This window comes from Oenanthe melanoleuca, chromosome Z, assembly GCF_029582105.1.
Source record: "Oenanthe melanoleuca isolate GR-GAL-2019-014 chromosome Z, OMel1.0, whole genome shotgun sequence".
NCBI lineage: Eukaryota > Metazoa > Chordata > Aves > Passeriformes > Muscicapidae > Oenanthe > Oenanthe melanoleuca.
In genome coordinates, this window is record NC_079362.1 from 29,692,374 (window position 1) to 29,719,956 (window position 27,583).

The 27,583-nt window shown below is 42.8% G+C and overlaps 1 protein-coding gene across 2 annotated transcripts in view; it reads left to right on the top strand.

Moving 5' to 3' along the window:
* Positions 1–27,583, top strand: part of ELP1 (elongator acetyltransferase complex subunit 1) — a 29,672-nt gene that overhangs the window by 676 nt on the left and 1,413 nt on the right. The window contains exons 2-35 of one of the 2 annotated variants that reach the window (XM_056514395.1): positions 634–786; positions 2,362–2,443; positions 3,511–3,591; positions 3,928–4,013; positions 4,527–4,626; positions 5,487–5,577; positions 6,061–6,184; positions 6,785–6,875; positions 7,926–8,156; positions 8,451–8,621; positions 9,113–9,212; positions 9,734–9,916; positions 10,871–10,977; positions 11,462–11,565; positions 12,392–12,445; positions 12,543–12,648; positions 13,323–13,438; positions 14,164–14,237; positions 14,816–14,894; positions 15,164–15,243; positions 16,116–16,256; positions 17,360–17,445; positions 18,538–18,686; positions 19,539–19,662; positions 20,080–20,177; positions 21,321–21,522; positions 22,445–22,506; positions 23,039–23,101; positions 23,220–23,280; positions 23,861–23,974; positions 24,611–24,722; positions 25,842–25,969; positions 26,261–26,415; positions 27,413–27,491. In XM_056514395.1, coding sequence (XP_056370370.1) covers positions 634–786; positions 2,362–2,443; positions 3,511–3,591; positions 3,928–4,013; positions 4,527–4,626; positions 5,487–5,577; positions 6,061–6,184; positions 6,785–6,875; positions 7,926–8,156; positions 8,451–8,621; positions 9,113–9,212; positions 9,734–9,916; positions 10,871–10,977; positions 11,462–11,565; positions 12,392–12,445; positions 12,543–12,648; positions 13,323–13,438; positions 14,164–14,237; positions 14,816–14,894; positions 15,164–15,243; positions 16,116–16,256; positions 17,360–17,445; positions 18,538–18,686; positions 19,539–19,662; positions 20,080–20,177; positions 21,321–21,522; positions 22,445–22,506; positions 23,039–23,101; positions 23,220–23,280; positions 23,861–23,974; positions 24,611–24,722; positions 25,842–25,969; positions 26,261–26,415; positions 27,413–27,491 — 3,787 coding nt within the window. The remainder of the gene's footprint in view (positions 1–633; positions 787–2,361; positions 2,444–3,510; positions 3,592–3,927; positions 4,014–4,526; positions 4,627–5,486; positions 5,578–6,060; positions 6,185–6,784; positions 6,876–7,925; positions 8,157–8,450; positions 8,622–9,112; positions 9,213–9,733; positions 9,917–10,870; positions 10,978–11,461; positions 11,566–12,391; positions 12,446–12,542; positions 12,649–13,322; positions 13,439–14,163; positions 14,238–14,815; positions 14,895–15,163; positions 15,244–16,115; positions 16,257–17,359; positions 17,446–18,537; positions 18,687–19,538; positions 19,663–20,079; positions 20,178–21,320; positions 21,523–22,444; positions 22,507–23,038; positions 23,102–23,219; positions 23,281–23,860; positions 23,975–24,610; positions 24,723–25,841; positions 25,970–26,260; positions 26,416–27,412; positions 27,492–27,583) is intronic. The other variant, XM_056514396.1, reaches the window with a different exon arrangement.

Consider the following 27,583-nt stretch of genomic DNA (forward strand, 5'->3'; position numbering starts at 1 on the left):
GAAAGAACCCAACGTACCGCTAAAGGAATAAAATGCTATTGAGTCATGAATTCCTGTTAGGACTGGGTTACTTTCTTGTCACTGTGCAACTCTGAGGCATCTAATCCTTTAGTACGTTCAGTTCTGAAATTAACTGACAAAAGACCTTTGGAGCTTTCCAGAGATTTAATTTTCAAATATTGCTGTACCTTAACGATCCAGATTATTTTCCTTAGAAATTTTTGTCTGTGCTGTGTCTTAGAAGTTTGCGTGCCCCTTAAGAACAGTGCACTTAAAGCAGCTGCCCGTGCACCTCTTAATGTTGATACAGTGGTGAAGAATGAAAAAGGTGTTTAAAGATAATTAGCAGGGCACATTGGAAGTTGTATATTGTTTACTTCTGTATATGGATTTTCTCATTTTCTTCTATCACTTTTACCATAAGAGGATCTTCACGGTTTCCTGTGGATAAGTGAAGATAAGTACTTACAAGTTGGCTTTTTTCTGGTGCTATTCACACACTCTTTTTACTGTGTAATGCTTTGTGCAACTGTAGTAGGATGGAATATGTCTATGGCTTTTACACAGTCATTTCTTCAAAAATCCCAGTGAGGTGATGTGTAATTAATAAGCCATTGACTTTTCTGTATCAAGGTGTCAAGAGAAGTTTCCCTGACTGTGGATGGGTTCTTGCCTGAGGATGGAAGTGGCTGCATTGTGGGTCTTGAAGATCTTCCAGAGCAGGAGAGTGTGTGTGTTGCTACAGCAGCTGGAGACATTCTACTGTGCAATCTGAGCACAAAACAGGTAACATGGCTGGAAAGACTCAGCAGTACTGAGGAAATTCAGAGCAAAGAGTAACACTTAAAATTTCTTCAGGCACCACTTGTATGCTCATTGCATACTGAATTGTTTCTAGTCTCCATTATCTGGACAGACAAGCTGATTTTTGGGTAGTTTTGAGAATGATTAAAGACAATATGTGCCCTGTAAAAGAACCAGAATTGAAATGATGGCTTGCCTGGCCGTAGTCTGGGTCCTCTAAGTTTGCTCAGTCGGCTACCAGCAGCAAAGGATCTGCTGGAGAGTCTTACAGAAAGAGGATATTGCTAAGTCTAGGTGAAAATAAAGTAATCCATTCATAATTTCTCAGTGTAGCTACCATTATCAGGTGATACATGTTGACTTGACTTCGGATGTGGCAGTAACTGAGATACTTGCTTCCTGTTCAGTCCTCAGTGTCAGATTTGTATCATCTTCAGCGAGGCACTTAAACACCACAGCAGCACCCTCTGAAATCTGAATCGGCTTCCGCAGTATCAGTCCAACAATGCAGGTTTAAATGGGTGAGATGATAGTGGTCTGTGTGGGTTAGCTGTAAAATTTCTGGTTATTTCCAGCTTTGGAACTTTTTTTATGTTTGCACTTGATTTGCAGATACAACTTAAATATGCAGTTAGCTGTATCTGCAAAATGTATTGCAACGTAAAACATAAGGGAATAGAAATTAACAGAGCTCATGATACAGGAGACTTTTTTTGCAGTGTTAGATGCGTCAGCAAACAGGTGTAACTTCAGATTCTTTATTTTGTGGGATTTTGGCTTGCTTTTCTGGTTTTTTGCTTTAATTTCCAGTCTTCTTTTGGTGCAGGCTGAGCACCAAGAAAGAGGCCTGGAAGATTGCTCTGCTTATTCTGAAACCCTCTCTACAAGAGTGTTAGTTACCCTGTTGACTGGTGCCCAGTCTCACTTTTCTTATTTGAAAAGATTGTGACACCCAAGCCTAATTCCTTGAATGGCATCATCTTTTTATTTAACACAATGAGTGGTGTATTTGTTGTTTTGTTCCACACTTTTTGCAAGTCAGGGTAACCAGGAATGACAAAAGTTCTCTGCCTACTGCTCATGATGGCCCAGTAAAACCAATTTTCCATAAACTTTGACATTGGTGCAGGTATATACAGTTGTCAAGTTCAGCATACACAGGCTGGTCAGAGTCTTACCTGTTTGTTGGAATTCTCTAGGTAGAAGTCATTATGTCTGTGGTTTTTTATTAAATAATATTTACCAATATAATCACAGACCCTATCTGGCTATATTAGTACTGGCACCCTATGTGCTAGCATAAGAGTTGCAGAATAAAGCTCTTTCTAAAACTGTTTTTGGTAGGATGTGCTAGACTCTACATTACCTCACTTTATTCATAAGCATTCTAGAACCATTTTTAGTCAGAAATGTTTCTTTAGTTTTGTGCGACACAAAGTGTGAAGTTAGACTTCTCTTTTAAGTAGGAGGCAATTTTCTTTTGCCTTGGTGACTGTTTGCTTTTGTGCTTGGATAGTGCTACAGTGATGTTCCTGGGATCTTACTTTGGTCTTGCAGGTGGAATGTGTTGGAAGTGTGGACAGCGGTCTGAGTGTCATGAGCTGGAGTCCTGACCAAGAGCTTGTTTTGCTTGCAACAGGTATCTACAACAGCCTGTAAGCTTTTTGTCTGTAAGAGTGAAACTCTCTATGGCCAAAGCACAAAACATAACTAAGATTGACAGAGAGGAAGAAAAAGTTTGGACTAAGACTTAAAGTGGAAAAAAACTCTACCAGATCCTATACATTAGATTTAATTTCATGATTCATGAAGTGCTTCATAGATCCAAGCAGAAACTGGTTTGGCCCAAAGAGCTTCTTTGTGGAAGAGGTTTTAGTCCTTAAAATCTTCCCGGAGAGTACATTTGATCTTGCCTCAAAAACATAAAGACTTTTTTATATCACCACTTGACTTCTTAGTAACAAAAACTCTTTCTTGGCCTTTGGCAGGAAATATATGTGTTAGAGACTGTAATTAACTGCAGATGTGACTCACCTAGAAAATAAAATTAGCCTCAGACAAAACAGAATCATAGAGTGAGACTGAAAGGAAACTCTGGAGATTGTCTAATCCAACCACCTTGCTCAAAGTGTGTTACCTAGAGCAAGTTGTTGGGGGATTGATTGATTGGAGCTGAACTTACTGACAGTGTTAGCAAATTTTTGAGGCAGTTCAGCTGGTTTTTTCACTGTCCTTTTATCTATCCCATACTTCCTGTGTTTGTCTGTGGTGATACTGTGGCACACAGCATTAAAAGCCTTACTAGAGTCAAGATCAATGAAATCCACTGTTCTCCCCATATCCAAAAGCTGGTCATCTCACTGTAGGAGGTTATCAGGATGGTATGATCTCTTCATAAATCCATGGTGACCATTCCCCGTTGCCTTCTTATCCTTCATATCTCAAGAGAAAAGGAACCAGGTACTTGTTTTGGAAGGTGAAAAAGACTTATTAAGGTTAGGCCAGGAAGCATATTTTTGAGTAGAAAAACTTGGAAGTGTTCCATTTCAATTTGAGGTTTCTTGTTTTGAAGGATATATTCTTTCTAGTACCATGTTTTCTATATTCAGGTCCATGACAGAGAAATAGGAGCACACAGGAGAACATTTGAGGTTTTACTTGCTGCAGGTACCATTACCAATACTGTATTTAATATCTGCCTTGCAGGTCAGCAGACACTCATCATGATGACACGGGATTTTGAACCAATTACCGAGAAGCAAATCCACCAAGATGAGTTCGGAGAAGGTGAGAGGTGCACTGACATGAAGTTACCCTAGCTGATGTAAGTCATATGTTGTAAGCATGTGGAAAGTAAGGAGATGGAGCTGAGCACTTTGAGGCCCCAGGAGACATTTTGTTTAGCCTGTAATGCTGCTGGACAGCTGAAGGGTAAAGTCAATGTTATTACTTGTCAACATAAATTCATGTACGAAAATACTTTCTAGACTACATAACTTCCCAGCAGGTTTTTTTGGGAGAAGATGTGGGCGGCTTGAGGCTGTGGTTATGTACACAGTACAGTGCACAGTAGTTAAGATATTATCCATAAATCTTCCACTACAAGGATTATTTCTTCTTCAGGAAAGTTTGTTGCTCTTGGTTGGGGTAAAAAGGAGACACAGTTCCATGGATCAGAAGGGAAGCAGGCAGCACATCGCAAACAAACGGTATTATATTGCTTCTTTTTGTGTCAAGCCAATGCTCTCTCAGGGAAAACGTGCACAAATAGAGTTTCTGTTATTCCTGGGTGTCAATTTGCTACCACCTTTCTGGTGGTTCTCTTCATAGACTGCTTCTGTCTGTTTCTGTGTTGTCTGAAATCATTCATTTTTATCTTAGTTTGAATTAAAGAACTTACTACTTTTAACAAATCTCAGTTTATCATGTCTGGCTTATGCACTGCTGTCCATAAGTAGAGACCGTGGTGGATGGGAAGGATTGTGTGTGCTCATGTGAAGAGACAGTTATATGCACTTGGAGGAGGAGCAGATTGAATTAAATAGTTTTAATTCTAATGTTTCCTAAAACAATGTTTTTGAATAGCGAGTTTTTAATTACTAGTCTTGACACTTTTTAATGGATGGATTTCATCCTAAAGCTCTTAAAGGAGCAGTCTGTTTAGACAAAGACAGCAGTTGCCTTCCCAAGCTTTGATGGAATTTGCTTTTGTGTGGCTTCAGGAAGTGTTACCGGCACCAGCCTGGGATGATGGCAGGCCTCGGGTGACGTGGAGAGGAGATGGGCAGTTTGTTGCAGTGAGTGCTGTCTGTCCAGAGACAGGTATGGCACCAAACTTCTTTGAAATACCAGCATATGTAAAGAGCTTCTTAAGCAGAATCTAGGTAAGGCAAGAACTGTTTGTGATCTGTTGGCTACCTAAAGCGAGTGGGAGTTGAGCTGTTTCATTGCCCTGTTCTCTGCTCTGATGTTCTCAGAGCCATTTTATAGATAGAATATTTTGAATACTTTCTTTGCAGTTTAGTTTTCAGTTGCCAGGAGGGAGTACTACTTTGTAGGTACTATCTGAACTGTTTTTTTCAGCTGCCCAAGCTTTAAGCAATACCTGATACACTCTCAGTTCCAAATGGATGAATCTGTTTGGGTTCATATACCCACTGTCCCTCATACTAGAGTTTAGCCTTGCACACTTGTTTTTTTAAATACTCGTGATACTTTTCCCTTGTTTTTTCACTGAAGTCAAAGAGGTGATGAGCATATGCTTTACTTCTAAGACTGTAACTGATGTTTTCTATTATAAGTACTACTTTTTGAGCAGTTCAGGTGTATTGGTCAACATTGAACTGCATCAAACCATACTGCTATTCCAGGTGTTTGGGTTTTTACCTTCAGTACTTCAGATTAAGGACGATCATAAATTTATTGTAAAATTTTTACATTTTTATGATGAAAACTGGAGGGGGAAATGATTATGGCTGAACTACATCAGACTGAAATTCCTAATACAGTTTCTTTAGTCACATAGTTACTATGGGAGAACTGCCTGACATAGAATAAGTTCTTAGCTCTTAAGGTGCACAAGAGAAATGCATCAAAACTTGCTATTCTACCCTCATTACATTAGGAAAGTCTCTTCCCAGTGTTTTCTTAGACCTTTGTCTCATTGCTCTCTCAACCTGCAGGTGCTCGGAAGGTCCGGGTATGGAGCAGAGAGCTTGTGCTGCAGTCAACAAGTGAGCCTATCTCAGGATTAGAACAAGCACTGTCCTGGAAGTGAGTAGTACTGCAGTCTGCATGCCAACAGCAGCGTTCCTTATTATTTCCTGGTCACAGTCTTTGATCAGCATAATTTTAATTTCTTCAGCATTTTGTTGATTTTTCCCAAAACTTGAAGAAGTTGCCTTCTGATTCAACATGAGGAAGAGTAGCCCTTTAAACCCTGAAATCCTAATACTTGCATCACAAGTGGGAAGAAGGGATCCATTCTCTGCTTGTAGTCAGTGTCAAATGAGTTTGGGCTCAACTAAAGAAAGAAGTTTTACAGGTTCCTTTCCTAGTGCTGACATTAATTTGGTCAGCTGTGGATATAAGCTCTGATTTTTGCTGGACCTATGACTGTCTGAGCAGTGCTGAGGAAAACACATCCTCTGCTGTCTTTTTCTTCATGTTACTGGAAAAAAAATATGAGATGACTGGGGTTTAAAATGACAGTTAGTTACTGTGTGGGCAATGCATTTTCATTTTCCTCTTTTTAAGGCCCTCAGGAAACCTGATAGCAGCTACACAAGAAAAGCCCAACAGACATGATGTGGTTTTTTTGGAAAAGAATGGACTTCTTCATGGAGAGTTCACCCTCCCTTTCCAGAAAGGGCAAGTCAAAGTAAGTTCTTTGTCTGGGCTTCTTTGATGGGAGTGTAATGGAGAAGAGGGTTAGATCTCTTGCAGATTCTAGGAAGAGATTTTTAATTGAATACTTTGTGCTTATCCTAATGGAGGAAGTGACCTGAAAAGAGAACAATAGAAAAGCCAGTGGAGAAGATGCAATGCCCTCTACAAGCCTGTAGAACAATGACATGTAGTAAAGGATTATTGTAGCCCTGGGGTACTTCTGTGCTCTGTATACTTCATACTAGGCAAATGATTCAAAAGTACTTTTCAGCCATTGCAAGACTGAGGTTATACACTCACATTATCCCAAATAAGTGAAGCTATTGCTAGGTTGTTACTTCAGCTTCTGTGCTTGGATGCTGGGAGGTCTTTTGGCAGGTGCTTCCTCAGTGTCAAGGAAAGCAGAGAGAATGCCACTGTCATTTTTGTGGCCTCTTCATCTGTGGTTTTCTCAGGATGCCTTGTCAGGAGCTTTGCAATACACAAGCACTCTGTATGTTAACTGATGCACTGTTTGTTGTTGGAACACCTCCTGGTCATGTAAACGTTCTGGGAGCAGGAATATCAGTAAGAGCCATGTTTATTTCTGCAGGTTAATGAAATGCTTTGGAATGCAGATTCTACAATCCTGGCTATATGGCTGGAAGACCTGAAGGTGGAAAACTCCAAACCAAACACTTATGGTGAGAGCACTCCATGAGGCTCTGGCTCTTAACACTTGGCCTGCAAATGTCATTAGTAGTGAGTACTTACCTGCAGGGTAGGAGACCCTGGAGGCTTGGCTGTGTCTTTTAGACTGCTGTGCTGGTGTCAAGGTTTAACTGCAGACAGCAGCCAAGCTCCACAGAGTCACTTGCCTGCTTTTCACTAGCAAGACTGGGGAGAGAATCAGGAGGGTAAAAGCTGGAAAAGTCGTGGGTTGAGATAATAACAGTTTGCTTTGAAAAAGCAAAAGCTATGCATTCCATAAAAAGCAAAGCAAGGAATAGATTCACTGCTACCCGTGGGCACCTGGTGTTCAGCCATCTCCAGGACCGCAGGGCCCCATCATGTGTAGTGGTTACTTGGGAAGAAAAATGCCATCATTCCAAATATCCCCCTCTTCCTCCTTCTTCCTCTCACTTTATATATGAACATAATGTCATATGGCCTGAAATATCCCTTTAGTTAGCTGGAGTCACCTGTCCTGGCTGTGTCCCCTCCTGACCTCCTATGTGTCCCCAGCTTCCTTGCCAGCTTCACAGTACAAAGAGCAGAAAAGACTTTGGCTCTCTGTAAGCCCAGCTCAGCAATAACTAAAACATGACTTAGCCACCGTGTGTTCAGCACAAGTCCAAGACACAATCCCATACTTGACACTGTGAAGAGAATTAACTGCCCCAGCCAAAACCACAGCTGGTGAGGAAGAACTGATAGTTCAGCCTGAGTTCAAAGCGTCTTCCAGGCTGCTGTAACTAGGAGTGGTAAAATGGTATTCTAAAGGTCTGAGCCCTACATTAAACAAGGGTACCATCTCACAAGGACAGCTCAGTGAATTTTAGGATTGACTTTTGCACAAAACAAGTGTGTTGTTTTCTTGTGCTGTGTTGTATTGACACAGCTCAAGAACTGAAGACCAGGACTGTTATTTTAATTTCACTTAACCCAGCCCTAGAAGTGCAATGGTGGTTGGGAAGGAGAGTTTGGGCTGAGTCTCAAATACTAGTCTGTGGTAAGTATTTGTTTCTCTACAGTTCAGCTGTGGACCACAGGGAACTATCACTGGTACCTGAAGCAAAGTCTACACTTTGGGTGCTTGGAGGAAAATCAGTTGGTGTCACTCCTATGGGACCGAGAGAACCTGTATAGACTGCATATACTCTGCCAGGGCTGGCAGTACCTCTTCTATGACTGGCATTGGATCACAGACCATGGTCTGGGGGAGAATAGTCAACATATGGCGAATGTGGCTGTTATAGATGGAGGTAAGCAGTAGGACAGTCTTCTAGCTCTAGGATCAGAAAAGATGGGGTAGCCTTTTATACTCAGTTCTTTGTTTAATTGTTTCTACAAAGCTTTTAAGGAGGGGTCCCTGTAATTGTATCCATTACAGGTGGGGTAATCAATTATAGGTGGGTAGCTCAATGATGATAACCACTAAGAGTGCAGCAACCATTTTCTTATAATATTATTTCTGCTTCCAATAAAGAATCCAGAAAGAGTTGCACTAACATTTGGACTGGGGTGCATCTTGGATTTTCTTCTCTTTTCTTTCACAGATAAAGTGCTTGTCACAGCCTTCCAGCATGCTGTGGTTCCTCCACCTATGTGTACCTATGAGCTCCAGCTCCAACAGGCAGTTAATCAGGTTGCATTTCACACAGATCCCAAACATAGTGGGGACATGGCTGTCCTGGATGCTGATAACAGGATCTCTCTGTACAGATATGGTGAGAGCAAGTTGCAAATTCCTTAAAAGAAACCCTGTGTTCCTGAGAATAGCACCTTGGGAGACTAGTAAGGTGCATTAACTTTGTGAAAAGACGGTGTTTGGCACTTGACTATGTAATTGTGCTAGTAATATTCCACTGCCTAGCTTCAGCTTGAGTGCAGCACATAGTATTTGGCATAAGCCTCTCTGATGGCATGATGCTGACTGCCACTGGGAAGTGACTGAGAATCTGTCTGGAGCACCCCGCACTTCCCAAAGGAATTCTATATACAGTGTGCTGTGAGGAAATAGCTGTTTTGTACTGCAATGTTGGAATATTCCTCGAAGTGATTGTTAATGAGAATTACATTTTGGCTGTACAAGCAGGGATGGCATTTTCTGACTTTTAGTACTTTCATGTAGCATCTACTTTTTTATAAGATTGAAGATGGAAGGGGCTCTGTTGGGTGGATCTCTCAACTCTGCATTGTTGTGCTTTGTGTTTACTAGGACAGAGTACAGTGAATGACCCTTCTGTCAAGTTTGGAGCTGTGGGAGGAAATGGCTTTAAAGCAGCTGTGGAAACACCATACCTGGATAAAACCTACAGGTAATAAAGAACTACTACAGCTGCAGAGGGGAGAAAAGAGCTGTATCTGCTGAGAAATGCCCTTTATTGAGGTCTCACTCTAGAGGAACCAGTGACTGTTAGTGACAGCACTGAAATATCCCTTCCTGTGCCTTCCTGTGCCTGGTGCACAAAGAAATGGTCATGCAGTGCCCAGGCCCATGATCACAACACACAGAGCAACAGAGCTGCTTGTGTGGCAGAGACAGTGTTGAGGTTAAAAATCCCACCATGCCTGCTGTTTGTTCCTAGAATTAGTTGGCATGGAAGCAGTACTACCTAGGGAAAACAGATGAAGCTTTCTAGGTCTCATCCTTTATCTCCAGCTCAGCCTGTGGCAAGATTTATCCTTTAAGTAGCTGTGTTTCTTCACTGGAGCTCTCCCAGCCATGCTGTCTATTTGAATAGCCAGGCTGTGCTTAGCAAGTCCTCTGCCTCTCTAGTTAGATGGCCTACTGAAGTCAGGTTCTATTTGTGTGCAAACCTCTTTTGTTTTGTGACAGACTCGATGTGAGCAGCAGCAGCAATGAAGTGATGAATCCTCTGGGGCTCCGATTTCTCACCTGGCTGCCAGATGGCAGCTTCCTGGTTGTTGGTCAAGGTCAGCATGCTGCTCAGTCTGTCCTTCACCATCTGACTGCAGTGCCTCACGTGGCTGGAGCTGAAGAAGAGCGCCTGAATTTACGGTACTAGAGATCTGTCAGTTGTGGTTGGAGTCTGAGAACACTTCTGGACAGTGCCTAGAAGGGATTAAGTCTCTTATTAGACCTGCCGCCAGGAGGCCATGAGTTAAGGAATTTGGCTGTCTTCTGGTGGGGGAGCCAGACATCTCATGAAGCTGGCTACTGGTCAGCACTTCCTTGTAGTCCTAATGCCTACACACAGCCTGGCAATGGTGCATGCTAAACATGCATGTAACAGGATAGCTCTGTTCCTTGGAATTCGAGGCCCTTGGGGAGAGGGGATGGCACATGACCCTGAATTCCTCCATTCTACCCTTTACCCACCATTATCAAGGTCCAGAAGGGGACCAGTAGCCATCAAAACTCCTAGTCCTCCTCCTCCTCCTAGTCCTCCTAGTCCTCCTAGTCCTTCTAGTCCTTCTAGTCCTCCTAGTCCTCCTAGTCCTTCTAGTCCTCTTCCTCCTCCTCCTCCTCCTCCTCCTAGTCCTCCCCCTCCTCCTCCTCCTCCTCCCCCTCCTCCTCCTCCTTCTCCGCCTCCTCTTGGTCTTTGTGGGGCCAGTTGAGCTAAAACCAGACTCAAAAGAAAGCCACCTGGGATACAGAATTACAGTTCCCAAAAAGTTTGGGAGAGTTCTTTTTGCAGCACTCACCCAGCAAAGACAGATTGATTTGCATGAGAACAGAAAAAGCGGGGTATGTTTGCAGAGTGCTGCAGTGTTGACAGTGACCAGCACAGTTAGGCAGATGCCTCTTGGCTGGAGTTGCTGGTGCTCTGCGATGCCACTGTCAGCTGACATAAGTGTGAGAAGACTGCAGAAGATCCTTACATGGATAAAGTATGTCCATGCTGGAGATGTGCATCTTTTCATCTGGCTACAAGAAAGGCAGGAGTGAGGTATCTGCTCTTAAGTGTATTTGCTGTTACTGATGTTCTGTGTTTCCTCTGTCTTGCATCAGGTTGTCATTGCCTGTAGATGGAGAAGTGATCAGCCTGTACTGCAGCCCAGTGACCAAAACTGTAGCTCTGCAGCTGACTGATAGACGGATCCTAAAATACCTGTGGGGTAAGCTGGGCCCTGTTAAAGTACCTGGTGTAGTTGTTATATATTTATTACAAGGTTTAATGAGATTGTTTGACTAGAGTGACTCTTGCTGAGTAGTCCATGCTGCTTTTATATTTCTTCTGCTCCCATTCAGAAATCGGTTGAAATTAGTGGCTTGTGTCAGAATTCAATTAAAAATAACTTTATATATATACACATGCGTATGTTAACACGAATATGCACACACACAAAGTTCAGTGCTGACATACTGCCACATCCATAGATCTTCTCTCTCATTTCACAGTGGAATAAAGGTACTACTGAGCCCCTGGAAGTTACCACCTTCTTGTCCGCTGTGTCCTGGACTTCTGTGCCAGCAGTCTTCCCATCTGTCAGATAGTGTAGTGTATTCCCAGTTCTGGTTTTCTTAAGATTCATGTCATGTGGTTTTAATGTATGAATTTTTGATTGGCTGGAAAACAATTAGATGTTCTTTGCTCCTTAGAGGCTTCTACTCCAGTCCTTGAGCCTTGGCGGAGTAGCAGTAGCTCTGCTGTTCAGTTCCCCTGCCGCTGTATGCAGACCTCCATCACGACGATCAGTGGTGAAGTGAGTAAGACTGTGAACAGATTATATTCCCTACTCCGTTGTTCTCTGTGCCAAAAGCACACCATGGTCCTCTGCCCAGTGCCCAGTGATACTAGTTCATGATGTTCTTAATAAGGCCCTTTGTAGAGCTGAGAGCTTATCTTCCCTTGCCTTCTAGAGCATTTCTGGTGGATTGCAGTTAACACCCAATCACCCCATTCTATGAATACAACGAATAATTTAATTAAAGAGTAAGAAAATTCAGATTGGAAATTTCTAGCACTTACTATCACACTCTTCTTGAAAGGACCGTTTTGCTTTGTTTTATTTGAACTTAACCTATTAGCAAATATGCCTGCACTGAGTACTGCAGATGTCTTGTTACTGGTTTTTCCTGTTGGAGATGGTTTCTTGATAGTTACAATAGCTTAAAGAATGACTAGCTGTTTTGCTGTTATTTCAGGGGTTTCCTTCCTTTCAATGTGCGTCCAGCTGAAGGAAGCTGCTTTGCTCTGCTCTGTAGTGGTGCTTTTCCTCTGGTATCCTAGACCAAGTTCTGCTGAATAGAAAAGCAACTAATGGCTTTTAATGGCTTCTGCTTCCATTTTGCTACTGTGCAGTTGCAGGGTAGGCCAAGCTGGGTTTTCAACCACCAGTGTTTAAGGATGTTCAAGTTTAGTCCTCCTGGAAGAGAGGCTGGATGATTTGCTGTCTGGTTTCTCTAAGTAGTTCACATGAGGTACTCATTACCTAGTTGTAAGGTACTTCAATCCAGTGCTCGTCAGTGTTGTGAAAGACTGGAGGTTGTGATGCTGATAGCTCATAGTTGTCATTATTTTAATTACAGGAGGTGATCTTGGGCCTCACGGATCGTTGCCGGTTTTTTGTTAATGATATTGAGGTACAGAGCTTTTGCCTGTTATTTCATACCCATTTCCTCTGCCAAAGGCAGCTTCCCTGTTCTGGTCTAAACTGTGATAAACTTCATTTTGTTACAGGTTGCTTCTAACATCACATCATTTGCAACATACAATGAGTTTTTGTTGGTGACAACCAACTCGCACACCTGCCAGTGCTTCTGCTTGAAGAACTTATCAGTGAAGGGTAAATATCAGCACTGGCTGCCCGCTGCTAACTTGTAGAGTTTGTCTTGGAAACACAAGATGTCCCCATTTTTCACATCCAAACCTGTTGTATCTGTGTTCCTCAAAGGAAGGGTTTAAGAGATGAGAGTAAGAGAGCTGCTTTCAGAAATTTACGAGAGAGCAAGGAGCTCCCAGAACTGATACATATCCCATGCTTTTCACAGGGAAGAGAATTTGTGCTATAATTGACTCTTACATTGTTTCCAACAGCCTAACTCTGCATTCTCTCTCCTTTCCCTTCATGTCCAAAGAAGAAGTCCATGTGCTGTTTGAGGGTGTGTGGTAGAAAGGGGATTAATGTAGAAAGAGTTTCTGGTGGTGACTGGCGGGAGAGGTATGATGACTTTGGTAAAGGCAGGACAGCAACCTATTGGTCGTTTTACACCCTTCAGTGGTACTCTTATCTGGCCTGTTGACCTTTGTCATCTTGTTGTGCAGAGGACATGCTTCTGCTTTGTGTACAGGTACAGCAGTCATTAGCACTCAGCAAGTTCTCATCCTGTCAGGAATTGTTGAAAATTGCTGCTGTACTGGTGGCATGTTGGTATAGTACAATCTTGCCTACAGCATAGGAAGTCCTTAATGGAGCTCTGTGCTGCGTGTGCCATGTATGCTGATAAATGTTGTCTTCAGCCCTCCAGGCTAGCCTGAGCAGTGCTGCTGCACCCAGCAGTGAGACCCTGCGCAAGGTGGAGCGAGGTTCACGTATCGTCACTGTTGTCCCCCAGGACACAAAGGTGGTGCTGCAGGTCAGTGCTCTGCCCACGTCTGCTGATGTGCTATCGGGGTGTGCAGGGGTCTGCCACAGTGGCACCTGGCCAACCTGCAAACAGTCTGTGCAGTGCTGCAAAGCTCGTGCCCTGCAGTGCTGCAGCACAGCACCTCACAGATCTCCAGCTGCCCAGCTGGATGCAGAGGGATTTTGAGCATGCCTTTGGGACTTAGGTTCAGTATGGGCCAGATAGGTATGTGCAAAACAGAGAAGGACTGTTCAATTCCTAATGACTGAGGTAGTGTAGTGCTACATATTGCGGCCTTTCATAATGATTTCAAGACTCACTTCCTAGTACTACTAGCAACCTTCCATTAGCCTTGGCACTTAGTTATCTGCTGAACTCACTCTTCAGAACTGCGAGAGATTCACAAAATGGAGAAGGATGTAATTTGAGAGGCACTTTTGCAGATGTGGAGCCCAACATTCTCCTCAGAGCAGGGCTAACATGAAAACTTGATTGGACTGCTCTAGGTCATGCCTAGTTGAGAGTTCAGCCTTCTGAAGTAGGAATGTTTCTTACCTGAGAGAATGTTCACGTATTTTTCCACTGTTGTTGAAATTACATGTCCTCTGAAGAAAGCAAACAGGCCTGTGCACTTTCAAGTAGCAGACAAGCCTAAGAAATTGGCCAGTCCTCAGTTTCCCACAATGTAGGCAGACTAACTACAGGTAAGTAATTGTGTGGATCTTGTGTTATAGATGCCAAGAGGAAATCTGGAGACCATTCACCATCGTGCTCTGGTGCTTGCCCAGATTCGGAAGTGGCTAGACAGGTAAATGGCACTGGTGCATTCTTGTCTTCCCTCCCACAGTCTCAGCTGTTAGAGGCTGACTGACCTGGATAAGAGAGGGAGGCTAAACTCAGAGGAATTTAACTTTTTAGAGGGAACAAAATTCTTTCTAGGGTGACCACCTAGAAATATAGCTTTCAGCTGTTCCAGGTACTTCGCACTTCACCACTGGAGGGCTTATTATGTGTGCTGAAATTGCGTGGGTGGGAGAAATCTTCATCTGCTCCGTTCTCCAGACATCTTAAACACTTTAGGATTAAGCTGGCTGTTTTTGCATTTTTTACTGAATTCATTACATTTAAAGTTTCTGAAAAGGAAATTGATGGAGATAAAAACAATCTAAGTTCTGTATTGCTTCATCAAGCTTGGAAGTTGATGTGTCCCACTGCAAGGATCAGCGATGAACAGTATTGACCTTGCACATTTTTCTGGAAGGCTGTCTACACAGCTTATTGTGTAGGCTGTTCTCTTCCTGCTGGTTCTGTGCTTAGCTCTAGTTAATTGCCTTTATTTGCATCTTACCCACTATGTAAACTGTCCCACTTGACTCATTCCTCCAGGCTTATGTTCAGGGAAGCTTTTCAGTGTATGAGGAAGCTGCGAATCAACCTCAATCTTCTCTACGACCACAATCCCAAGGCAAGTCTGCCCAGTTCTCTTGTGTTGCTTGCTGTACTAACCTGCTCTGGAATCCACCAAACAGTGCTCTCAAAAGTGTAGGTGGTGCTGTCATTCCTGCTTTCAACAGCAATGGCTGTTCTGCACTGCAGCATCATCATACAGACAGATCCGATGTAGCATTTCCTTCATCCTGTACTTCCAGACAGGATCCCTGTATTTATTTTTGTACTTGATATACGTGTTCTTAGTGGTCAGAATAACAGTGGTAATACTCTTGTTCATTTCAGGTTTTTCTGGAAAACACAGAAACATTTATCAGACAGATAGATTCTGTGAACTATATCAACTTGTTTTTCACCGAACTGAAGTAAGTATAAGTCTGCAAATGGAAGAATGTGTGTAATCAGTGGTGGTACATTATTTTGTCAAAATATTGGCAGCTTTTCAGTGTGGGTGCAAGGAATCAGAAATCTGGCATGTTGAGTCATAAAGGCTTGAGTAAGCTCAGTAGTTTCAGGGATATTTCATCTTGTTGGGAATTCCAGTTTGCAGGCAGCCATTAGATTTTTGCAGCAAGTAATTAGTGCATTATCTGAGAGCTTTGGCTTCTCTGCTGGGTTGCTGTAGAGCAGTAAATGAGAATAGAGAAAGTTTTGTTCCCTGAGATGGGAGTGCATGGGGGGACTCATAAAGAGGGAATTAAATATGGCTATGTGTATCTAATCTGAGGCCAAGATACTAGCTTGGATCCTCAAACCAAGTCCCCTGACTTTTTTCTTAAAGCCTCAGTGATGAAGCTTTACGGTGATGATTGTTCCAGGACTTTTCAAGCTTGCTGAAGTCAGTAATTGTGTAGTAACTGGTGCTGTCACTTAGGTGTTTGGCTTGATTTTCAGTTTTGACCTGACCAGAAATAATAGCAAATGGCTTGTTTTTCTGAATTGTTCACTAGATAAATCTATGGTCAGTTTAGTAGAAGACAGCTGTATATTTTAAATCTTGCCTTCTGATTTTTTTATGATACTGAAGTAGTTATTTGACCAGTTTTAACGTTTTTTTAAAAAGGCTTTCTTGGCTGACAATCAGTTTGGACTGGCAGATTTTTGGAGAGCTTTCTGTTAGCATTGCAATTAATGAGTAGTTATTTTCTGCATGCATTTGAGTTCCTTAACCTTCCTGTCTTTGTTCTGGGCTATGTGGTGGGTGGTGCTTTTACTCACATTACCTGTTTTTTTCTAGAGAAGAAGATTTCACAAAGAGTATGTACCCGTCTCTGAATGGTAGCAGTAACAGCCAGCCACACCAGCATCCTGATCAGAAAAAAGTAAACCTCATATGTGATGTAATGAGAGTTGCCATGGAGCACATTGACCCTCAAAAGTGAGCACTTTTTTATTGTATGTGAAGGAGCCACTAGAGAGATTTCTAATAGGTAATTGGTGGGAAGCAAAGCTGTCCTTGACATCTTGTCCTTGACAGGTTGTTTGGCCCTAGGTTCTTTGAAGTGAATGTGTGCTCAACAAAATTAACTACACAGGGCCTCGCTTCTATTGACAATGCTGTCCTGGAAACATCTAATAATTTCACAGATAGTATACATTTTACCAGAATCAAAATAATAGATGTAGGGTGCTTATAAAGGTTTAGGAGATACACCAGTTTAGGATCAGTCTGTGTGGTAGTGGAGGCATGAGGAGGATTTTCATCTTGGTGAGATGCTGACTTTTTGAAGCAGCTGGCTCTTCGAAAAGATATCAACTGTTCCATTTGATGCTAAATTCCTTTGTAAATGATCAGCTCCATGTTCCTGATTGATTACCTTTTTTGTAACCACCTTCCTTGGATGAATCAACACCAGACAAAGATAAAAGCTGGGAAAATAGGATAATAACAGTGCCCAGTGAAATGCTGCTAAACTATTGGCAGCTTGGTGTTAAATAGTGGAGAGGGGAGCGACAGGTGGTGGGTAGCTGCTGAGCCCTGAGAATTTAGACACTTTGCAGCAAACTGTTTCAGAAAATAAAGCATCTACTTGGCTGTGAAAGCTGTTTTGAAATAGTAAATGCGGAATGTGTGGAAGTATAAATAATACCCTAGAAGGCTTTCCTTTCATAAAAAAAGGCTATTTTCATGCCAGATTTTATTTGGAAAACAGTGTCCAACTATCTGAACTTTCAGAGAGAGGTATGTCCTCTTCATTATGCAAGCTGGCATGATAAGGAAGCTCATTCTATTCAAAACACACCTCTAGCTTTGTGACATGTGTGGGAAGATATGCTAAGCAGAAGAACCTTTCTGGCATATTCTGTTCTTTTCCTATGTTTGCTGCCTTCCTCTAGGAGGATCAAAGTACCTGAGCAATTTTTTTTTTTTTTTTTAACTAAGACATAAACTAGAACTTGCACAAACTGTGCCCAAGAAGGAATAAGCTGTATATCCGCCTTCTCACTTTTTCATTCACAGCTTCTTTTTTTTTTTTTCAGATACTGCCTATCAATACTGACAGCACACGTAAAGAAAAGTCCTCCAGAACTGGAAATTGCTCTCCAGAAGGTTCACAATCTTCGAGGTTTTGTATCAGGAACTCAAAAGTTTTAAAAATAGGTGGTTTGCAGGACGTTTGTCTTAAGGAAGCTTCGCTGTCCAACCAAAATTGTTAAGGAGGAAACTTCTCCATCTGACCACCCACGACCACGCTGGCAGTCACATTTGCACCACCTGAGCTGGGATCACCCCCCACAGCAACACCCCTCACACTCACAGACCAAGATTCCTTACCAGCTCAACTTCAGGTTTCCCATAGCAGGGTCTCAGACATCCTGATTCTTAATGTAATTTAGTCTCAGTGCAATAACTAAGTAACAAAATAGCAGGTGATGCCTCTGAGGAGGGACCCTGAGCAAAGGAATCCCTGGGCCTGTCAGAACTTTTATACCTTCATGGTCTATCTCTGCAAAAATCTGGACATCCTCAGCTCCTGCTGTCTCACTGCTTTCTGTCCCCTTTTTTATGCAAAGGGTTGTCAGTTCACACTGGAGCTCTCACCACCCAGAGCTCAACCTGCAGCTCCAGTGCAGCTGCACCCTGAGATACTGCACTAAATGTATCCCTCAACACTTTTGATTGTTAGCGTGGTTCACCCAGAAAATTATTTTAAGGTGACTGTTTATGGAGCAATCCAAGAACCTGAAATGTACTTGGAACTAGCTGTGTGTTTAGGTACAGCAGCAGATCAGCTAGGATAGGCTGCTGTACATGCCTTCACCTTTTTACCTGGGTTTAAAGGGTTATATACCCTTTTACCTAGGTTTGCTGGCAGAGCAACCCCAGAGCTGGACCTGCTTTCACATTCCAGTTGGAACTCTTGTTCTCCAAATATGGAATAGGAAGTTCCTGTTCTAGATTCTGGTATCTGGTAGCAAACTGCCTTTATTGTGAGCTGAATGCTTTGAGCTCATCACAGTTTCATGTTCAGTGCTTTGCTTGGGATGGTTCTTGAAGTTGCCCAGCAAAGGCAAAGTAACCCTTCTGCAAGATAGAATAAGCTGTTGGTCTGATGGTCCCTGCCTGATGTCAAGTTGTGCCTGGTGCATCCTTTCCTTGTAGCAGGGTTCCACTGCTGGTGGTGTAACAGGCCATATGCTGCTTTATCTCATTGCAGAAAGCATTACACCAGATGTCCAAGCTGTGAGTGCAGAAGAAGCACTGAAGTACCTGCTTTTCCTTGTGGATGTCAATGAATTGTATGATTATTCCTTGGGGACATATGACTTTGATTTAGTCGTCATGGTGGCAGAAAAGTCTCAAAAGGTCTTGGCTTATAGTTCCAGCTAAGGAACTTATTTTTCTACTTTCTCAAAGGTTTTTTGTAGTTCGCAGATCAACCTGCATGTTTTCATAGTAATGACTCTCTATCCAGTCAGGATTCCAGTTGCTCAGAAGCGCTATGTGTACTTGGGATGATGCAGGGAAAGTGTCATGTCTCTGCATCCTTTGGGACTTCTTGAGCACAACTTGGGAAATGTATTTATGTTCAAAATGAAACAGAGCTCTTCTAGAGCAGCAGGATAAAGTAGCTCTGGGGATGGGAGGGATTGGTGGCTGAAGTTTTGTTGTTACATGCCTTCCATTCTCCTTCTGTACTCTTGATTCTTGCTTATTTAGTGGTTCCCATGATAATAGCATGTGTCTTCATGTGGGTTTAATGTGAAATCTCTGAACTGAAATGCCTATCAGCATCTTCAGTGTTACCTAATGTTACAGCAAATTCTGCTGCCCATCACTTATAACACCCTATTTGTATTAACAGATTTTATGACCTCCTTTGGTGTGGGAAAGTTGATCAACTTTATGGATGCAAATTTATACACAATCATAGATAATAGGAAACATTAGATATGACACACAGGCTTGAAATTCAAATGTTATTAGCCTTTATATACTGCTGAAGTCCATGTGGGAGCCTGGTAATTCAAGTTAGTAATTTCTGGCAAGAATATATGCACAAATTGATTCTTTAAGATGGCCTACATTTGTAAAAAAAAGAGTCATTTTAGTGTATTATCATATATTTTCAAATATGAGACTGTCTGTTGGTGAAGATTGGGACAAATAAGGGTTTTAGCAGATTAGCTCAACTGCAGTTTTTATTATTTTTTACAGGACCCAAAAGAATACTTGCCCTTCTTAAATACCCTCCGGAAAATGGAAACCAATTATCAGCGATATACAATAGACAAACACTTGAAGAGATACACAAAAGCTCTTGGGCATCTCAGCAAATGTGGTAGGTGTCCTGAGGAGGATTTCTGCAGTGTAACTTTTCCATTTTGGAGAGCCTTTGGGGGAAATAGCTAAAGAAAGAGAAGGATTGTAAAAGATCATCTTCCCATCTGGTAATGTTTGGTGAACTTCTGCTACTTGCTTTTTGTACTGTAGTTTGGTCTGGGAAGAAAGAAATGTTTACTCCTCTGGGGTCATGAAGCACATGAAGTCTTGTGTTGTTCCTGTTTAAGTGAATTGTGCCTGGTTAATTTCTCTGGCAAAATCTCAAGGAAGTGACCAACTTGATTTTACAGTAGTAGGATGAGTGCTCTTCCACCCAGGCACCTCTAGTTGCTTCATCATGTTGTGAACCCAAACTGGGGGGGAAACAGGAGAGCCACATACTTTCATTTTTACAAAAATTTAATTATTTCTGCAGGTCCTGAGCACTTCTCTGAATTTCTGAACTTGGTGAAAGATCAAAATCTGTACTCTGAGGCCTTGAAGCTGTACCCCTCTAGCACTCAGGAGTACAAGGTACATAAGCTCGTGACAGTGTCAGTCAAAGCTTTACATTCCCTTATGCATGTGTTTGGATCTCCTCAGCACCTTGCATGGGGGCAGGAATGAAACTGCAGCTGCTTGTGTTCAAGTTCTGTAGGTCATTGCTATTCCAATGTTTTCTGAGACCTTCTTCTGATAAAACAGCTGGAATGACTCTCAAGACTAACCCTGTGGGACCTGGTCATCAGTGGTTGTTATTCCTTTGATTGTGTGACTCAGAGAGAGCGCCTGGAAGTCCTGTTTCTTCTGCTGCACTATCTTGCTGAATGACTCCCATAACCTCAGGAAGACTCCTTCCTGTTTTGATCTCTCTGGCTTGCAGACTATGCGGGGACAATTCATTATCCTGAAACTATTTAGAAAAGTGCTGTAGAATTTGGACGCTTTTAGATGTGCTGTTTCTTAGTACATAGTGTCCTATTTTGGTTTCAGTGTTACTGAAGAACTTTAACTTGTCCAAGGCTGAGATAAAATGTAAATGCGTTTAATACAATCTAATATAGATACTGTAAATACACAACACATAAGCCTTTGTACACGTTCAGTGAGAGAGGAAATAGAGAAAATCAGTATGTTTGCAACACAGTGAAAGCAGAAAGGAGTCTATACTCATGAAGGAGTTCTGTTTCTCAATGACTCATTTGGAGGGTTTGATTATTCCCCCTGTATCCTTCAATCAAATCCACTTGCCTGTTCTTGTGGAGGTAGTGAGCTTTGAGTAGCCTGTGCCTGTGGAGTTACAGGGCTTGCGTGTTCCCTTGTCCCAGTGTTTGTTTCCTAAAGTAGGTTGGTTCAGAGAGACATTCTAACAAGAACTGCTCATGTGGGTGGGGAGGAAGGGTCTGGTTTCTTGCAGTACCTAGTTTACCCAGCATTTGGTTTGAAGAGTCAGGTGCCTCCTTCTGTCACTTGCTGTAGTTCTGTGAAGTGTGTCCATGTGCTGTTCATCAGCCCTTGGCTTGATATAGTTTGAAATGGGGTAGAAACTTCATGCCTAGAAACTCCTTGAAGAAGTGGGGTAAGAAGCTTTTGTTGATGGGCCCTTAATTTTTTCTAATGGAGGACTGCTACCGACCTTACTAATACTTTTTTTATTTTTTTGTCCCTTTCTTTCAGGATATCAGTGATGTGTATGGAGAGTACTTGATGCAGAAGCAGCTGTATGAACAGGCTGCATTGATACTTGCTCGTGCTGGCATCTTTGCAAAAGCACTTGATGCTTTTCAGAGCAGTGGCAGCTGGCAGCAAGCCCTGTGCATGGCATCACGGCTTGGTTACACAAAGGATAAGCTGTCCAGCCTGGCACGGAGCATGGCAGGTAGGCCTTGAAGAGATGGAAATGTGCACAGCAGAAGTGGCTGCTTTTGTTTATGGTTCACTTTGATTTTTCCTAAAATTCAATGAAAACCTCAGTATTCAGCAGCACTTTTGAGAACAAAGATCCCAAGTTTCCCAAAGGGTTTGAGCATTTGCACAAAACCTTTGTTTCTCAAAGGAGCCAAAAGATGTTGAAGCTGAATTGTTAGGCAACCCAGGAGCTGCCAAGCAAACCATGGTCTTTGCTGCCCAGTGCTGACTGTTTCTTGCAGTGTTCCCTTGCAGCCGCTTGTCAGACTGCTCTTCCAGATTGCCTTATTAGTTAACTGCAAGGAATGGACCTGGGCTGCAGTGTCAAACGTTACTGAGGCCTCTAGACATTAAATGGTGCAAGTGCTTTGCCTGTTCACTGACCCTAAAGGCTTTTGGATAATTTGGAACTGCATCTTGTTTTTTCCTTTGAAGCCAGCTAGCTGCTAGGACCAGCTGGTACATAAAGCTGTGTGTCGTCCTAAGGAGAGATAGGTAGCTGGTCACAGAATTTGTGCTCACTAACATGTGTCAGACATGAGGTGTGTTGTGGACCTGATGTATATTTCAGCAAGAGAATGGAGCATTGTCCTGAATTCATCCTTACTCATAGGTGAAGTTTTTGAAGGGCCACTAACACAGAGGGAGTCTAGTCTTCCAGAGCTGGATACTCCAGTATTTGCTTTTTCTGTCACTTAATATGATTTCAGTCATTCATGCCTTTAATGCTTTCTTTTGGTGCCCTTTTTAAATTACAGCTGTCATTTCACAATTGAGTACATGTATGAGCAGATAGAAAGTGTCTCAGTGACTGGGATTTTCCTCAGCTTCTTCACTTGCTGGCACAAAATCCAGCTGTTTCTGAAAAGCTGAAACTCCACTTTTTCTTGTAGGAAAACTAGTTGAACAGAGAAAGTATGCAGAGGCAGCCATACTCCTGGAGCAGTACACTCAGGTAACGTAATCACCCTCCTGCCTGTGTCCCAGTAATGTCCAGTAAGTGTCAGACAGATACACCATCTATGTCTTCTCTGTTCTGCTCCACATGTGACTCCGTGCATGCCGACAGCGAAACAGTCTGTGCCATGGGCCCCCTGGGGAGGGCAGGGTAGGCCTGGGTGATACAGTGAGCAGGGTGGGGATAAATGCTTTGTCCCAGAGTTTTTCCACTCCTGAAGCTGCCCGTGCTTTGGTATGAGAAGCTTTTGTCTCAGAGAGCTGAAACATAAGGGCTGGAATAAGGAAGACAGAGTTCCAGAGGGATTTCCGCTTAGTGAGGGAGAAGTAACATAGTTTTGCTGAGTTGGTTTGTGATTTTTGTTTCCTTGTTTGGGTTTTTTGAGGTCAACACATCAAAGTAGCTAACATAGTAGTGTTTTCCTCTCTTGACTGTGATACTGCTGCATAGAAATACCCATCTGAATAGCTTCTACCTGAACATGTATTACTAACATCAGCAGCAGCTCATGGTTGATCTTCCCTTCTAGGACTATGAAGAGGCTGTACTCCTGCTCTTAGAAGGGGCTCTTTGGGAAGAGGCTTTGAGACTGGTAAGACATTTCAAACCAAAAGAACAGAAGTGTAAATATGTCTTAATAGTTCCAAAACAGAGGGATGTGATCTGGGTTAGATCCTTAAATGATACCTTATCTTCTTTCGCTGATCCAGATTCACAGGTATGGTAGACTGGATATCTTGGAGACCAACTTGAAACCTGCTATATTGGAAGGTGAGTCTGTGCAAGAATCTAAGATTTCTCTGTGCTATAGAGGCTATAGAAGATCTTTGCAGGGTCTGTGGGAAGTCACAGCATTCTGGTACAGGAAGGTGTATGGAAGTATCCTTTGCTTCCACCTAATTGATGCTGCTCAGTTACCTGTACTTTGCTCTCCTCAGTGCATCCTGCAGTCCTGCAGTGTATGGGATCCTTTTAGCTTAGTCAGGCTCCTTTGGAGCCTTTCCAGACCTCACAGTCAAAAGCTGCAAGGGGGTCTGTGTCTGCATGTCCATGAACAAGCCGGACAGTCCTTTTTCCAAAGCATATATGGCAGCAGAGCTATGGACCCAGGAAAATGGTTATCTGTCATGTAAGCTTTGATGAGTAGTTTGTGGAAATAAAAAATTATTTTATAGCTTTATTCTCCCTTCCACACAGAAAGAATGTTTTGTTACCATTCCTTGTTCTTCCTTTTCATGCTCTACGAGTTGAGGGATTTTTTTCATGAGTTTGTTGAAGGACTGTGCTTGTGTAAAAAATGCTTTTCTGTTTCTCTTGCACAAATGTTTGTTTTGATTTTCTTAATTATCAGCTCAGAAAAGCCAGCTGATCTTCCTAGATTCCCAGAAAACAGCGTTTCTTCGCCATAAGAGTCGCCTGCAAGTGGTGCGAGAGCTGAAGGAGAAGGCCTGTGAGAACCTGCAGGGTTAGTATTGAAGTGCATGACTTTCTCCTGCATAAGTAACTATGTTTGATTGTGTTTTTGTTTGTGGTTTCTGTTTGTGGTGATGGAGCTCTGCTATCCTTCAGCTCCAATGGGATCTACAGCACTAAAGCAGCACCCTTCTCAACCCCTTCTCACTCCATACTCGGAGTGTTGTTACTCTGTAATTTCAGCTCTTCCTTGGGTCACAGCTTTCGCACAATGAAAATGCACCTTTGCAAGCTCTTCAAAATGATATAGCATTGTCTCCACCGTACCATCTTGGCTGGGTAAGACAGTGCTCAGCAGGTCCTTTGTGCATATTCACCTGCCAGCTCACTCAGGCTCACGGAATTTTTCTGAAAGTAGAATGCTGCGTCCTAGTCCAGATTAGCTGCACTGAGATTGTCATCCCCCTGATTGTGCTGTTCAATATCATGATCCCCACCAGGGCAGAGGAGCAGTGTTGTTCTCACAATTACTGTTCCTTCTTGTGTGCAGTGGGTGTGGGAGCCAGAAGGCTCCAGAGCACCAGCAGGTAGAATGAATCTGCCCAGCAAGCTACACAGATCAGTCAGAAAGCTTGAAAAGAATTCTGGCCTTTTTCCGTACTGTGACAGTTGTTACCATGTTTTGCAGATTATGAAGCGCCAAATTGTCCAGAATTGGAGCTTTTCTCTGAAACCAGCAGTGTTGTGACAGCCAGTGACATGAACAGCAAATACTCACACAGCAATTCAAGAATATCAGCGTAGGTATCTGCCTTCAAATCAGGTAGTGACTGTTCTGGCATCAGCATCCAGGAGGTCAGCTTGGCATGCTTCTCCTTGCAGCTCTGTGTGCCTTGGTGCTGCTTTAATTGCAGGCATTTCCTGGTTATTGTAACTCTCATTGGAAATGAAACGCGGAAAAAGCCAGAAGGTACTAGTGCAACAGTAACTGGGTGCCTGGCAGAGGAGCTGAGAGCAGAGACCCTGGGTGGCCATGGGTGTTGGGCATGTGGCCAGAATATTTGGCTGTAGAAAGAAAATACGGAATTCAGGCAGAGCCTCTCAAACATTAACAGCTTGTGTGAATGACTTGTGTTCTTTGGCCCGGGTTTCGCACTTGGTGTGTGGGAGTTGCTATTAAATTTCATACCAATGTCTTCCCACAGTGGTTGTGTGCATTGTTTTTGAGTGCTCTCAAGAGTAGGAGCTGCAGTGTGGGGTGGGGTGTGTAGCAGGCTGGTGTAGTCTGTGGGACCACTTCTGAATTCCCTGGCGGAATTGTGGAAGAATACAGCTGTGGGAAAAATGTGGACTTTTTAGTCAGATTTTTTTTTTTGTGGAACAGATGTAAACAGGAGGAGAATGCAGCCTTAGTATTCAGCACCAGAGTGTGTGGATCATTTGAGAACATTATGCAAGTAGGTCTGGTCTATGAATGAAGTTGCTTTCCTGTGATCATGGCTGTGATCAGAGCTGAGCAGGGTCTGGAGATGGCAGAAATTAAAATGTTCACAGACCCTGGCCACTAGTGTTTTTAAGTGGACCTTAGCTTTGCCTGATAGTGACTACTGCTTTGTTCTTGGAGAGGCTCCTGCTTTATATTGTAGACATGCTTTAACCTTGCTGGAACATGGACCAGTCATTTTTGGAGCAGAGAAGCAGGCTGACTCCTGTCTTGTGTTTCAAACCACTAAGGATATTGATTGTGTAGCACTGAAAACATTGTCACAGCACATATAGTTTACCCACAGTCCTCTGCCACTGACGAAAGCGTGGATTTGAGTGACAATTTGCATGCGTAGTGTTGATGTTCCTTCAGATTTAACCCTCCTAACAGCCAGTCCTGTTGTGCACACTGTAACTGAACATGCTCTTTTCAGGCGATCCTCAAAGAACCGACGCAAGGCGGAGCGTAAGAAATACAGCCTGAAGGAGGGGAGTCCTTTTGAGGATATTGCCCTTCTGGAAGTCCTGGGAGAGAGTGTTCGTGCTGTGGAGACTGTGAAAGGTAGGACAGTTGGTGATCTTAATCCATGTGAGGATGGGACAGCTAAAGTAGTGTGCCCCCTCTTCTTACTGTGTATGCTGGGGAGAAAAGCTGCCTGGTCCGTATAGCCATCTGTGTTGGACATTGCTACATTGCTTTAGTTAATCTGCCTCGGTGCTCAAAGTAACATGTGAGCTCTCTGCACTTGCAGCTGGGAGCAGAGAAAATAAGCCTTCTCAGTGCCACTACAGATTTGTCTTATTTAGTATACCTGTGTTGATTGCTGTGTATTGCTTCTGTTCCCTCCTGCAGGAGAGATACATATCCTTCTGAAGCAGCTTGTGCTGTTTGGTTATGATGAGCAAGCTGGAGCATTGCAGCAATTCCTGGAAGAGGTTTTGCAGTTGATGGAGACCTCAGTCCCAGAAATCTGGACTCCAGACCTGCAACAGAGCTCTGTCAGCCTGGTCTGTGCTCATCCACATTACCTATCACACTCACTAGACAGTATCAAGTGTTTAGCAGTACTTTGCATTCTCCAGCAGAGAGCCTAGAATCCTTCCATGGCTTTCAAAATCTGGGGTTTTTTCTGTTAAAAGGTTCAGCAGACATTCTGGGCAGGACCTGTCGAGTCAGTACACTCTAGATGGTTACAACATGTATAGCCTGCTGTGTTTCCTGCACTGAATTGCACACTGGATATGATGAGGTTCTGACGCTTGTGTTGCCTTGTCCTAGTGGTGACTGGTTTTTGTAAGCTCCATCTTAAGCAATTTGTAGAGCATGAGAACACTCCCTTCTTTTCTAGGCCTAGTGGTAGAAATGCACTAGAGTAGTTGTTACCGAGCCTGGTCTTGTGAAGTGAAAAGCTACTGGATTGGTCAATTTATTCTGAACCATATATCATAAGGAGTAAATTACAAAAAGAAGGTTATGTCAGGCTTCTAAGCTTCAGCTTAATGCAGAATAAGGAAATCACAAGGGCTTTAGTTAGTTCCCTTCCAGAGTAAAAAAGTCCTTATTTCTAATAAGTGGTTTCAGTGCATTTATGGTCAACACAAGATGTTCCCCAGTATCTTCTCCCTAACTGCTCATTAGCAGGACTCTTAAAGACAGATTAGAAATATTCTGTGGGAACAGAGACTCCCAGATGAACTTTAAATATTGATGGTGCTCTAATGAAATCAGTCCTGATGAATCATTACATTTATGGTGCTGAAAAGAAGTAGGTGCTGGGATGAGAGTTCTATGTCCTGAAAAGCTGTGTGAAAGCAGTTCTCTTTGACTCTATGTTAAATTTTCTGAGACATTACTGGGCTTTGATCACATTGATTACACTTGGATCCTGTTCACTTTGTACTGTGAGGTCTCCTGGTTTTGGACAGTAATAGCAGTTTCCTTTGAGAGTATCCCTGCTTGTGCCTTGCTTTGTTCAGGTTGGAACATGGATATTTTTTCTTACAGGTCTTGGGACCCAATTCAACTGCAAACAGCATTATGGCTGCTTATCAGCAAAAGAGGATGATGTCTCCTGTTGTCCAAGGTTAGTTGAGTCTCTGAGTTAGGTTTGGGTGTGAAATATCAGGAAGGTTAGTGGGCTTGGAGGCTCTCCAAGCACGGCTACCTGCCAACAGT